This window comes from Panulirus ornatus, chromosome 23, assembly GCF_036320965.1.
Source record: "Panulirus ornatus isolate Po-2019 chromosome 23, ASM3632096v1, whole genome shotgun sequence".
Classification (NCBI taxonomy): Eukaryota; Metazoa; Arthropoda; class Malacostraca; order Decapoda; family Palinuridae; genus Panulirus; species Panulirus ornatus.
In genome coordinates, this window is record NC_092246.1 from 2,330,058 (window position 1) to 2,342,500 (window position 12,443).

The 12,443-nt window shown below is 40.2% G+C and overlaps 1 protein-coding gene across 2 annotated transcripts in view; it reads right to left on the minus strand.

The window, feature by feature from the left end:
- Positions 1 to 7,753: 7,753 nt before the first annotated feature.
- Positions 7,754 to 12,443, minus strand: part of LOC139756712 (uncharacterized) — an 83,118-nt gene continuing 78,428 nt past the window's right edge. The window contains exon 3 of one of the 2 annotated variants that reach the window (XM_071676396.1): positions 7,754 to 8,790. In XM_071676396.1, coding sequence (XP_071532497.1) covers positions 8,494 to 8,790 — 297 coding nt within the window. In that variant the 3' untranslated portion in view covers positions 7,754 to 8,493. The remainder of the gene's footprint in view (positions 8,791 to 12,443) is intronic. The other variant, XM_071676395.1, reaches the window with a different exon arrangement.

Here is a 12,443-nt window from a genome sequence, read left to right on the forward strand (position 1 = left end):
CTCTAAATGTATATAACGACCTCTGTAGACAATGCTTCCACTCAGAGTAGCATCCAGTCAATCAAGCCATTCACTAAGCAAGGAGAGGCCATTCTAACTAACCTAACAACTAGAGCCATGAGACGTTTTCTTTATGCAAATCTTAACCTTTAGTCTCTCCTCGTGTTGCCTTTCACACTTCTCTCTCTTTCTCTCTCTCTCTCTCTCTCTTAACATCCCATGTCAGCAAACTGCACATCCCATATATATATATATATATATAGATAAGTAGATAGATAGATAGATAGATAGATAGATAGATAGATAGATAGATCTCCCATTTCCCCTTATTTTCCCTATTCTATCTATTCTTTTTCCCCCCTTCTTCTCGCCCTCTTGACCCCCTATTGCCAGCCAGCCATACATCTGCGCCCAGTGTCCGTCCTCACCTCGCAAGCAGTGGCTGCTTGCTTGCTGGAGCAGTCAGCCTCAATCATACGGACCATCGGCAGCTTCAGAGAGCAAGTCCTCAGACGCTAATAGCCTGGCGGGGGAAACTGGAGCCGTCCTAGGACAAGGCGATCCCGTCGGTGGACAAGGGGAGGTTGGTGCAGCCGCTTACCCTCGCACCGACAGAGAAAACAAGCAGGTCGGCCGAGCGAGTCGGGTGGAGGGGAGACCTCACCCACCACTCAATGCCGCCCTTGTACAGTTTGTAGCCTCAGCTGCTGGAGGGGTGCATTACCCTGGGGAGAGGAGGGTGAGGTTGGCGTGGGTGGAGGGGTGTTAAGGGTGGAGTGGAGGGCGACGTGACGGGTGGAGAGTGGAGGGTGTGGGTGGAGGGCGACGTGACGGGTGGAGAAAGGAGGGTGTGGGTGGAGGGCGACGTGACAGGTGGGGAGTGGAGGGTGTGTGGGGAGGGTGACGTGACGGGTGAAGGGTGTTGGAGTGTATCTGAGATGGGGGAGGAACGGGGGTTAGCGTTATAGGTTAGGGATGATGAGGTGAGTGTTAGGTTTTCATTTAGGTGGAGGGCCGCAGGTGGAGCTAATGGGGTGGATGAATGTGGATGGTGGACTGAGAGATGTGTGTGTGTGTGTGTGTGTGTGTGTGTGTGTGTGGCTGGGAGTGGTATGGGTGGTAGTCTGGACTATCAGTCAGGAGTAGTAATGATGATGAGAAGTTGATGGATTCTGGGAAGACTGAGTCTAGATACTAAGTGGAATGGACAGGTGGAAGGTGGAGTGTGTTGTGGATGGATTATAGTGGATAGGTGTAGTATGGATGGATCAGGGTAGATAGGGTGGTTTGGATTTAGTAAATGTTTTATATGGCTTGATTCTGATGCTTTAAATCCATAGGTCTCTCTCTCTCTCTCTCTCTCTCTCTCTCTCTCTCTCTCTCTCTCTCTCTCTCTCTCTCTCTCTCTCTCTCTCTCTCTCTCTCTCTCTCTCTCTCTCTCTCTCTCTCTCTCTCTCTCCTCCCTGCTTTTTCTCTCATTCTCTTTCGCACATACCTTAAAAAAATCCTTCAGTGTTCGTAAAGTACTTTAAGAAATCAATCAATTTTGCCACATATGTACATACGTCACAGTCTTTATGAATACGTCTTATCATGCAGTGAAGTTTAAGCACTTAAGAGCACGAAGATATGACCCTTGGATACGATGGCGTGACCTTTGAGCTGACCCTTAGTGGATTATAGGTCCATGTACTGAACAGCCCTCAGGTCCAGGTAATCAGTACTCATGAAGGTTCAGGGACACAGACGCCCATCCCTTCCCAACGAAAATTCTTTTACTCTCCTCCTGTCACATTTCCTTTCCTACACTGTAATAATCCTCGTATTCAGTTCAGTCTAGCGACCTAACGTGACTAGAGGTGAGTACCAGCCTCCACTCAGAGACAACAAAGCACCCCAGAGAAAAAAAAAGATCCACTGTGATCATTCTTCCAGAGAACATGCTGAGGGGTATCCTGTAGGAGTGAAGCATCTCTGGCTGGTATTTCCTTTTAATGTTAAATTTTGCCCATCAAGGAGAGGCAAATCCTTCACAACAACCTGTGTGTAATTTGGTGAATAAGAGATGAAAAAGATTTGATATTTTGTTCCTCACGCTAAATTTAACGTCACTCGAAGGTCATAAGTTGTGAAGGGTTGTATTTCAATAAGTAAACACAAACCTGCAGGGCACTTGAACAGATGTAGAAAGAGAGAGAAAAAGACTCAATCTTTTTTTCCAGAGCAAACCCACTTGTGTGTTGTTACACGTGAGTGGCACAGCATTACATTTCTTAACAGCAAACTTGCAGTATTATTTCTGGTCTTGATATGGCAGAAGATAACCACAAGAATCATTATTTCAATCCACAACTTCAGAAACCTCTGGTAAGACACTATATTTGCCTCTCCATGACATCTGGACCTGAAATTAGGGTGCATTTATCATTAGTTACCCAATTTCCAACCGACGGGGCACCATGATGAAACCCTTGTGTTTCTTCGTCCTTATAAATGGTGCCCTAATGGATGCACCTACTTCATGCAATGACCTCGACAAGTTTACTATTAATGTCTGCTTTGACTATACAGCACTCCCCACGACACTGCCCCCCAGAACACCTTATGAGATACAGTTTTTGCATTAATCTGTTAAGTGTAGGTAGGTAACACCTCACTAATGCAATAATGAGATGCATTTCTTCTCTGGTATTCCTGGAGCCTGGCCATAACTTCACACCCCGGGCATTGGCTTGCCTCGAGTCCTGAGTCACAGGTCCTCTGCACCCACCGGTGTGTGAGAGTCAAAACGTATGATTTCAACAACAAGCAACGTACCATAACCTACAACCAGGAACACCGGCAGCGACCGTGCCCTTCAGACTTGTATAGATCAATGACAACAAATCACAGACTAAAGATTTCGAACTACAAATATTTACATACCTTTTGCCGTCTACTTTACAGTTTGGTTAATATAGTTTTCAGACTAGTTCAGTTCATTTCCTCCCAGCTCATTACCGCTTCTTGGACAAGGTTTACAATTTTTTTTCCTCCTCTCCTGAAATCTCCCTCAGCTAATCAGCTGAGGATTGGATATCAACAAGGAATACTTGAGGAATATCTCTTCCTTTTTCTTTTTGCCTTCTCGAGCTCTGACCAACTTTCGAACCCACATTTATGGTCCAGTGAAGCCACTAGACTGCTAATTAGAATCCTCATGAGATTTCCTGACAGTCTTTCACTGATTTTTATTCTGAATGTTTAACATGTGTGTTAAGAGCTCTGGCTTAATGACTAACGCACCGTTCAGAAGCCATTGATTCCAAAATGAATTAGATTCGATGGTTTTTACGTTATTCTAATATTCTGTCCTGCATCATAAATGAAATGTACCACATGGCTAAAAGTAGGCGAGCATGCAAGGGAGGAGAGATAAATGGTTTTGTGCTGTCACCTTCACTTGAGGGTAAGTTATGCCATGCAAAAACTGGACCAGGTCGACTGGGCGCTAATTGAATTAGATATTTATGATAAAATAACAAAAACTGGGAGTTAGTCGACCTGCATTAATTACTATCCTGGAGTTATTAGTTTTGCTTACCTGTTTGTTGATGAAACAATTAAGAATAATCTATGCACCGGGTCGAGTCACTGAGCCATACCTCATTAGAGAGAAAAGTACTTTCAGAAGGAAAGTATATATATATATATATATATATATATATATATATATATATATATATATATATATATATATATATATATATATATATATATATATATATATATATATATATATATATATATATATATATATATATATATATATATATATATATATATATATAATGATCACAAACACCTAAGGCTTTTTTGATAGTCACCTTCCCCTTGACTAATTTTGTTTTAACGAAATAAGTGAAGTGATCGACTGACAAGAAGAAGAAATATGCAGTTCATCTAAGCATTTCATGTTAACATAATTGCAGACTATGACGAAATGTAATTTGAAAGGACTAGAAAAAAAAGATATTTCCTGCAGAAACCCGTTTCGCGAATAGCAAAGATTCTTTTTGATGATATTCTCTACAAGATGATGTATTCTAATACGGTAGACAGTCTATCAAAACCTTTTATCCCCATAATCAAGGACTGTTTAATACTTCCTACTTTTAACTGTTATATGTAATTACAACTATCAAGCACTTCATGCTTTAAACTTTGCTAAATGTAATCCTTAAATATTTTGGTATCGTAAATTTTTTTGCTGACTTTTATCTTTGCAGTGAATATCTATTTTGTAACGTTTGTGTATCCTGGCGGGTGTAATGGGTGTTATTTTCTATATATGATTCCTGTCTGCATTTCTAGTTCAACATCAAACTTTTTCCACAGTACATATAACATGAGCAGCTTAGCCTCTGTGTTACACACCTCAAATGGGTCACAGGTGTTGATTCTCGCAGACGAGATCCAGATTACCCCACCCTTACCCATGTCTGTAGCTTCCAGTTGTATTCTGTAGCTTTCAAATGTATCCTGTAGCCTCCTGAAGTATCCTGTAGCCGCAGATGTAAGATATAGTCGCAGATGTGTCCTGTGGCTTTCAGATGCATCCTGTAGCATTAGATGTATCCTGTAGTTTTCGATATATCCTGTAACTACAAAGGTACCTATATATATATATATATATATATATATATATATATATATATATATATATATATATATATATATATATATATATATATATATATCCTTACTACTGAGTGCAACACAGCTGCAGGAACTGCAGTACCCCCTGGAAAAGAGGCTTGGAGTAATACCAGAACCCCTTCTGTAAGGGGTTCTGGGGGTAATTAAATGAATGAATAATATTGTATATATATGAATATACATATGAAGATATCCCTGGGGATGAGGGAGAAAGATTACTGCTCATCTGCTAGGAAGGGCGGCTGTGGGGGGATGGTAATCTTCCCCTCCTGTATTGCATTCCAGTAAAAGTAACAGAGGAAGTAGCCGAGTGAGGAGTCTTTCCTTGGAGGCTCAGTCATCTGCTCCTGACGCTGCCTCGCTTACGTGGGAAATGGCAAACATTCATGAGGAATGATATAAAGAAGATATGATGATATAGAAATAGATAGACACATGAAGGAGTAATAGATAGGAGAGAGAGAGAGAGAGAGAGAGAGAGAGAGAGAGAGAGAGAGAGAGAGAGAGAGAGAGAGAGAGAGAGAGAGAGAGAGAGACGAACAGAGCTTCCAGCTCAGCTCCCCAGAGTGTGGGGAACCCACAATGGAGCTTTACCAGGAGTGAACACGCTTGACACTGGCGTCATTAGCATGTTAACGAACTATACTCTGCCCAGGGTATAGCCGCGGGACCTAGCCACGCTAACTTCTATAACTTGTTTTTGTTGCCGCTTCTGTGGCGGCTATGATGGTACGCATTGTCCAGGGTTCGATCCCTGTGTAGCGTGGTAGAGATAATCTTTCACAGGAGGTTTTGATTCGAAGAGTTTTTCATTGGTTTATAAATTTTCTTTTGGTTTTCCTTTAATGGTATCAATTAATCAGGGACAGAAAACGTCTGCAGTCTTCCAATGTGCTTACGTAACCATGCCATTCAAACTGAACTTTAGGATGATCAAAAAGTCAGTTCCTCAATCAAACGTGAACATTATGAATAATTCATCTGAACTTGTGATGCACACACACATACACACACACACACACACACACACACACACACACACACACACACACACACACACACACACACTGACAGAACAAAAATTAATACCCTACATAAGATTTGTAATACTGATTCCCTGTTACATGTAATAAAAGACCTTTATGCTAACTACTATCAGTTAAATCCTTAATTTTTTTACCCCTTACATATGTCAAAATCTTCATCTTGTTCGTAGTACTGTCTTATCCTTTTCTGCCTTTGAGAGGCTATCATTGAATCTAGTTTCAGTAAAAGACTATTGAACGTGACGCTAAAGAAAATCTTGAAAGGTAAAGAAAAGGGATCTTTCAATAGATCTCACAAAACAAGAGAGGAATTACCCAATCAGAGTCAATGTAGAAGAAGGAATTAGGATTTTTTTTCTTGCATATTAAGAAATTCCTCAGTATGTCTTAACTTCCTGTTATCATAATTATCACTATCATTATCATTATCAACATCATTATTATTAATATCATTATTTTCATTATTACTATTATTATTATTATGATTATTATTATCATTATTATCATTACTATTATTATCATCAAACGGTAAGTTGGCTCAAGACGTTTAGCCATGGCAAAGATATGAAATCATTTTTCCTTTTTTGTCATCAATATTCACTACTGCTACTTCCATTGCCAGTAGTGGAAAGTTTTCAACAACATAACAACATACCATTTGAAGAAATGCTATCAGTATTATATGGAATGATAGTAGACAAAACGGCAGGATGCGATAAGTTTTATCCGGGGTCGTTGAAAGGAGCGAAAATTGTGATAGTTCAGCCCTTGACTGATCTCTTTACTAAATCTCTTGTTAAGACGAGAGTTCCTGAGGATTAGAATTTAGCCAGTGTAACACCAATATTAAAACAAAAAATAATAATCTCCAGGTCGAATGTTATCATCCAATTAGCTTAACGTTTGTAGTTGTTAAATCTATGGAAACCATCATTCGAAATATAATTGTGAGTCATTTAGGAGATCACGACTTTAGAAATTTTTCTCACTTTGTATGATGAAAGTAAAGCTGATAATGTCATCTATCTAGATTTTCAGAAAGCATTCGCATCAAGAAATACAAGCAAAATCTAAATCACACAGTATGGATGAAGCTCAACATCAAAGTTTAGAAAACTGGTCGACTGGTAGTAAACAAAGAGTAATGATTAACAGTCAAGCCTCAGAAGGATCAGACATAACAAGTGGTGTGCCTCAGGGATCGAGTTTGGGACCAGTTCCCTTTATGATATGTATATAACATTGCTGCTGAGATACATTGTAAAATATCAAAATTCGCAGACTGTATTCTAAACTGGGATATGAATATAAAATCGAAATTGAACGTCAATTCCTCAAACTGACAAAGACCAACTTTTAGACAGGGACTCACAAATAGCAAACGAATCTTTAAATCGGTAAGTGCAAAAGTTTTTTTTTTATACATCGTTGATAAAATTGAGAAGGCATGTAAATTTGTTTATATTTTTCTTTATCTCAAATATATGTTTTGCTCCGCTTACTCCATTCATCTTTGAGTCTTTGGTCTCTCCAATTGTCACATACACCTTGGGAAGGACCTCCTTTGTATTCCTTTGTACGATGCAGCCTCGCTGAAGGAGGTGTATTTCCACTCGCGGCATAACCACAAGCAGGCGGAGTCTGGTAATGCCTTACTCCCTCTTAATCTTGATGAGGATCTTTGGGTGCAGTCTCCGACCACGTCAAGCTCCAAGACTGAGGCAAGACACGCTCTAGCGACACCAGGACTAACAAGCAATTATCTGAGACTTTCCATCAAACAATGAACAAGCTGACGAACCCACATCAGGATATAGAGTCACCACCTCGCCATGTATCAGTTTTCCAGTTTGTTTTCTCCTCTCGCTAAGAGCTTGAGGTATATCAAGATAGCTTTGAGCTTTCAATGTCTAAATATACATAGATAAAGCATTTCTGTGGTAGTGTTGGCGAGGAACACATACCCAGCGGTGGGTAGAGGGAAGCACAGAGCGTATGGCTGGTGTAATAAAACGACATAGGAGTGTGACAGGTGGACCCAAGTGGGGCCCAGGGAGACATAGGACCCTCATTCCCACAGGACACAGGAAAAAGAGCTTTAATGGCTATGGTATAATACAAAGTATGATGGGCACTGGACGTGCTTACATAGAGGATCAGAATGCATTCGAGCATGATTGATGATACTCAAAAGATTCAGACATTTAATAACAATACAAAGGAGGATCAAATTACATCACATATAAGGCATACAATACACAGAAAGCACCACTGGTTGTGAAACTAAGTAGGTTCAGGGTACACAAGCACAATAGTTGTGGTTTATAGTATACAAAATGACACTAACGGTAACATAAGATAAATTACATGATGCAGTAAAGACAGCTCAGGGTACTGACGACTTACATTGTAGGAAGAAGTTACTCTCAGTAACATCAGCATCAGTGAAGTGAATATAGAGTTCTCATTACCTTAAGCCCTGAGGCCTGAAGTCGTTGATTTAAAGGCAATCCACAATATACTGTTCGAGTGTGTGTGTCTATCACGTGCAGACACTGGCATTGCTCTGAGTCATGGTGTTCTGTGGTACGCCTGATCTACCTGTGTGTGTGTGTGTGTGTGTGTGTGTGTGTGTGTGTGTGTGTCCTAGCTTTCTCCAGGTCCTCATCATTTAACCAAGAAGATAAGTAGTTATGTTGCTTTAAAGCCAGCTGCCTGGACCAGGATTCGAACACTTACCCGTGGGGCGCTATTTTGCGTGTCCCATGGTTGTTTGCAGGACAGAACAGGCAGATGGAAGCGCCAGACTCCTGTCCATAGTTGGAAAACATGAAGCTGCTGCCCTTTGAATCAATGAACTACTTTCCCGTAAAACTTTGAACCACGGTTCGGTGAGCTTTGAACTACCGTTCAGTAAAGCTTGAACCACTGTCGGAGAAGCTTTTGACCACCGTCTAGTAAACATCGAACCACTATCTAAGCTTGCACAACCGTTCAGTAAACTCTTCAACCACCGTCTTGAATCCCTCTCTTTATCTAGTGAAGCCTGGAAAAAGAAATGTGAATCAATATTCATACAGCAACGGACTGCGCTTCAGAAATGAGACCGCGCAAAAGACAACAGCGCATCTCATTCAGCTGCTTTCTCAGTCAATACAGGAAAACAGATACGTTTTAATAGGTTCCCCGTGGCTCTCGGAACGCTGAAACTTGAGATGAAGTCACTGTCTCACAGTTCCAGTTGGCTGTAGAAGTTTCATCTCAATGAGTCGAACCGTGAGTCGAACAGTTTGGCATTGAGAAAGTACATAGGAGGTGCTTAACCTTCGAACTATCCTCTGAGATTCACAATGTGGATATTAGACATGAAACTCGTCAAGCTTAGCTCTAGCAAACTGTAAAATTTTCAGTACTTTAAATCAGATTTTGTGACAATAAAGAAAAAAAAGGAAGTGTCTCTTACTGATACAATTTTTTACAAATTGCTGAAACCTTCATTTCCGAACAGGTAAGAGAGACAGTAAAACTCTGTTTCACAAGTTTCGGAGCTACAAAATCGCATTTTCTTCGGAATCTTTATTTCAATAAATTTCCGATTTTATATTCTTGAAAAACTCTTTTGTAAGTTTATAGTATGCAGAGGAATTAGACAATATCAGTAGCGTAGAATGACACACTTATTCGACGACTGTATTACTGGATTTGGTCTTTATTTCTCTAAATATTTCATATTTAGAAATATGCAACATCTGAGGAACCAGTTGTCATATCAGTTTCTTTCCTTACACTCTGAGCTTTGGAAGTGTCTATCTCCTCATACGCTTCCCTCCAGTTCTCGTACATTATTCTTTCCTTTTTTTTCTTAGTTTAATCTATTTTCTTACACTTTTTTTTTTACTTTAAGGTCTGGCCTCGAGAGGACTTTTGTTCATGACCGGAACCTGCATGAACAAAAGAGGCAGACCTGACCATGGGCCTCCTGTAGCTTCTTTCCCGTATTCTTAACAGATTTAGAAAAACCACAGGAAGAAAAGCAGAAAAGTCTGAGAATTTTAACAAATATATATGACCTTTCCCGTAAGAAATATGTAACCTATATGTCATGCTCAGTGCTGTTGTGTAGCAACACTACTTAACAGCTGTAGAGTAACTTAATAAAGATTCCACTGTGGACATCTCGTGAAGTATGTTTCTGAAAATTAAAACAAATAAAGTTGATCTTATTAAGATTATGATTAAGTGTGCTGTAACGTATCATACCAAGTGTACTGTAACCCATTCATATAAAGATTAATGTAACTGCATCTGAAATTAAGCTTCATGTCTCCCTTATGCCTCAAATATTCAGAAGAATTATTTTGAGAAGATAAATTACACATGAGAGTTAGAGATGGAACGATGTGCAAATGAAGCCATTGTTCGTTTGTGCCTGACGCTACCTCACTAAGGCGGGAGAAGCTATTGTGTGTAACAAAAACTATAAAAAAAATGGAATATCTCATGTCTTGTATTTTTTTCAAGGTGCCCTATTATCTTTAGAAGCGTTGTTAGCGAATAACATACTTTCGACTGCAATCTATAATGAATAATGTATGAATACACCGAACACTCGTTTCCTTCACTTTTGGGGAATCGTTTCTCTCAAAGATATTACTGTCTACCCTCAACAAAACACACCTGCTTCGAGTTTTCAAGTTATGACCCATAACTAGTGCGTGTCACATCACTGGATCATAACTAATTTATATATGAAATAACTCACTGACACATCACATTATGTGCTTTTTCCAGTATCTTGAAATCGGTGATAGACAGACGAATGGTGAATGACAGAGTAATGACACACAAGACACAAGTTTATTCCTTTAAAACTTAATGTATATTTATATAGATCTTCTGCTATAATACGATATGGATCCGAATGCTGCCACTAATATAAGACTGTATATCACAGTGATTTCAGTGGATGATGACCCAGACCTGTAAATGCGGGGCAACACAGTTTTATGCGACTACTTCCACTTCAGCCAAGGAGATAGCTGTACACACACACACACACACACACACACACACACACACACACACACATACACACACACATTTGTGTGGATATACACATATATATATATATATATATATATATATATATATATATATATATATATATATATATATATATATATATATGACCAAATGATCTTATGAATCTGCTTCAGAAACAGACTCGCCGAAATCCTGCGCACCTCCTCTGTATAGCTGCGCATACACACAGGACGATCTGCAAACGAGGCTCCGAATTGTCAACAAACGAGGCTACGAACTGCCCTACCCTTGATGCAGCCGTGTGTGTGTGTGTGTGTGTGTGTGTGTGTGTGAGGCTAGACTGATAATGCAACAGTGTGTGTGAGGATGAGTTAGTAAGACGTAATCTACATTCATCTGAAACTCGTAAGGGATCAGGAGCCGACGTAATTGACACTGGGAGTGTTAACTACTTATCAGCAGTTGCCGTCCGGTCGTTTGATTGTAAAGGACGTGTGTGTGTGTGTGTGTGTTTGTGTGTGTGTGTTGTTGGCCTCCACCATACCCTCATCACCCGCAGTGCACCGTCAGTCAGGTCTAGTGTCACTGGAAGAGGTCACCGCTGGTGGATTTAGGGAGTGTGTGTCTGTGTTTATGAACGCGAAATGGAATGACTTATGTACAGAGGTATCTGGCTTCATTGTGTGCTTTACTAGTGATACGTATATGCCAAGCCTCTTGTGTACTCTTTACATTTTGCGGAAATTAGAACATAAAACATGGAACAGACGTTAATTGTGAAGCTTTTTGAAATGATAGTGTTAAGTGCAATGAGGTGGTAACAGCATTTAAACCAACCAAGAGAGAGTCGACGGTGGATTACCCTCACGACGAGAGGTAAGTTGTTTCGCAATGTTGTATGTAATGGAGAGGACACTGCGGTGGTATTAATGATTTGTACGTCTGTTAGCGGATTAGGTGGAGATGGGGTGTGGGTAGGGGAGAGAGAGAGGAGGTTGGTGTAGAGGACAAGGAGTAAGAGTCTGTAGGCGACAGGGAGGTGGAGGTTGTAGAGGACGGGGAGGAGGAGGAGGAGGGTGTAAAAGAGAGAGAGACGGAGGGTGTAGAGGTAAGGAAGGAGGAGGATGGTGTAAGGGAGAGAGAGAGAGAGAGAGAGAGAGAGAGAGAGAGAGAGAGAGAGAGAGAGAGAGAGAGAGAGAAGGTTCTAGGGGTCAGAGAGGAGGAGGAGGTTGTAGAGGTTAGGGAGGCGGTGGTTGACTGGCTGATAATGATAGTAGGGAACATTTAGATTTCAGATGAGGGACAAGCAGCTGCAGAAGGGGATATCAAAACAAAGCCAGAAAATGACAAGAAATTCTAATCAGATTCTTAAACACTTAGTGGTGGTAGACAGAGGTGGATGGGATACGGGAAATACCACGTCCCTTATGACTGATGAGTCCGTGATTGTCATCCCAAATTGAACTGTAATAGATTTGAAAGATCTTTTAGATTAGTTTGTCCAACTTTATATATTCTTGTTTTATGCATATGTCATTTTTCAATGTGTTTTGTGCAAGTAAGTCATGTTTAGATATGTTTTGTGCAATTATGTTTATATTTAGTTCCGGTTTGTGTTGTGATGTCATTATCTTTTTTGTTGTGTGGAATATATTT